The sequence below is a fragment of the Berghia stephanieae genome, chromosome 5 (assembly GCF_034508935.2).
Source record: "Berghia stephanieae isolate SIO BIC M18660-M18661 chromosome 5, UCSD_Bste_1.3, whole genome shotgun sequence".
Lineage (NCBI taxonomy): Eukaryota > Metazoa > Mollusca > Gastropoda > Nudibranchia > Aeolidiidae > Berghia > Berghia stephanieae.
Genome location: NC_088364.1, coordinates 70,979,459 through 70,981,127, shown reverse-complemented (window position 1 = coordinate 70,981,127; position 1,669 = coordinate 70,979,459). Strand labels below are relative to the sequence as shown.

The 1,669-nt window shown below is 41.8% G+C and overlaps 1 protein-coding gene across 1 annotated transcript in view; it reads left to right on the top strand.

The window, feature by feature from the left end:
• LOC144974209 (follistatin-A-like) overlaps positions 1 to 766 on the top strand; it is an 11,038-nt gene extending 10,272 nt beyond the window's left edge. The window contains exon 6 of the mRNA XM_078917124.1: positions 583 to 766. Within this exon, the coding sequence (XP_078773250.1) occupies positions 583 to 623 (41 nt within the window). The 3' untranslated portion in view covers positions 624 to 766. The remainder of the gene's footprint in view (positions 1 to 582) is intronic.
• Positions 767 to 1,669: the final 903 nt, after the last annotated feature.

Below are 1,669 nucleotides of genomic sequence, written 5' to 3'. Positions count from 1 at the left end.
GAAGTCGTTTCTTCACATGGAGAGGATCTGGACTATTCGCATGTTTTACAGACTACGTTTTGGTCAGGTTCTTATAGCTTCTCCCAGCAAAAGACCACGTGCCACATGACAATAAATTCCAAAATCGTCTCTTTCTACAAATAAAAACACAGAACACCCTGAAATACCATGACATATAACAGAGACAACAAGAATCGTACACGTACGTAGACAGTGTGCGCTTGGCTAAGAAGCTCACAACATTGCCCACTGGAAGTATAACTGGCCAACACACAAAACTATGTTTAACCTTGAACGTTTATTGTCTGGTTTATAGATTTTTAGTGAGAATTACTCATAAACGCGGATGGCAAAAAGCAATAACAAAGACCTGAGTGACGTCAACTTCATACCATCTATAGGCCATCCGCCCGTTCATACTGCCCTCTCCCCCATTCCAGTGGAAGAAGGCGTAGACATTTGGATTCTTTTTCCTATAACGTATACTATTTTAAAAATTTGAGTTGCCAATTTCATATTTCACGGTATCACACCATAATCTTCAAAATGTATTAAACAACTATTAATATTATTCTATTTCAGTGAAACTCGACATTGTCAGTGATGACGTGTGCCTCCATTGAGTCTAAAATTGAAGAAATTAAAGACACCCCAAGCTCAAGATTGCTGGCACAGCTCTAAACAATAACATAAGAACAACAGATGCTTTACGGTGTCATATCCCAATATGTTAAAAGTATTCAATAAAACTCAAAGAACTTGTTAATATTTTTGATTTCTCATTTTGTACTTGAACATCGTTCAGAAGAAGGTCAGCGAAGTTTTGTGCTACAGTTTTGTATAAGGAGCCCCGAGAACATGAGCCTATCATTGCTCCTACAGATTGAAAACTTTGTCTCCCTTCCAGCGAGGACGAGAGACGCATGCGCGCAACCAACATGACGTTCTCTCTCTAATAACTTTTCCGCCGGTGACGTCACAGACTATGGGTGACGTCCAATCAAGGGACGCTACTCTTCCGCTAATCTCATTCCCTATAAATTTGACTGTTTCCCTCCCAGCCAGGGTGTCATACCAATGCCAGGACAAAACCAAGTAATCTTTTCCCAAGACAAAGTTGGAAAACAGATATAGGAGGATAGAAGACATAGGAAGTGCCGCCCTGCCCACTATGGGAGATCAGTGTGCTATTTGAGCATCATGCAATGTATAGATTTGTGCGGCTATGTAGTCTAGTGGTATGACACTCGCTTTAGGATCGGAAGGTCCTGGGTTCGAGCCTCGCGCTCGGCGCATAGTGGAGTCCTTGGAAAAGGCTCTTTTCTCACATTCTCTCACCGTACTCATGTGTAAAATGAGTACCTGGCCGTAACAGCATTGTTTTTGTCCGAAAATTGTAATATCGCCTAACAGGCCAGTCCTACATGTTAAATGTTGCTGTTGACCAGGGACCCCTTGTAAAGCGCTTTGAGCACATTTAGTGGATATTGCACTATATAAAGCTCAATTTAAAAATATTTTTTTTTAGATTTGAGGGTCAGATAGTCGAGTAACTGAGACTGGCACATACATCCACGAGACCCGGAATTGAGCTGTTGGCATCTCACCTTCCCCTTGAGCAAGAGATTTAGCCAATATTGCTTACCCTACTTTGCGTCGCCGAACTGCG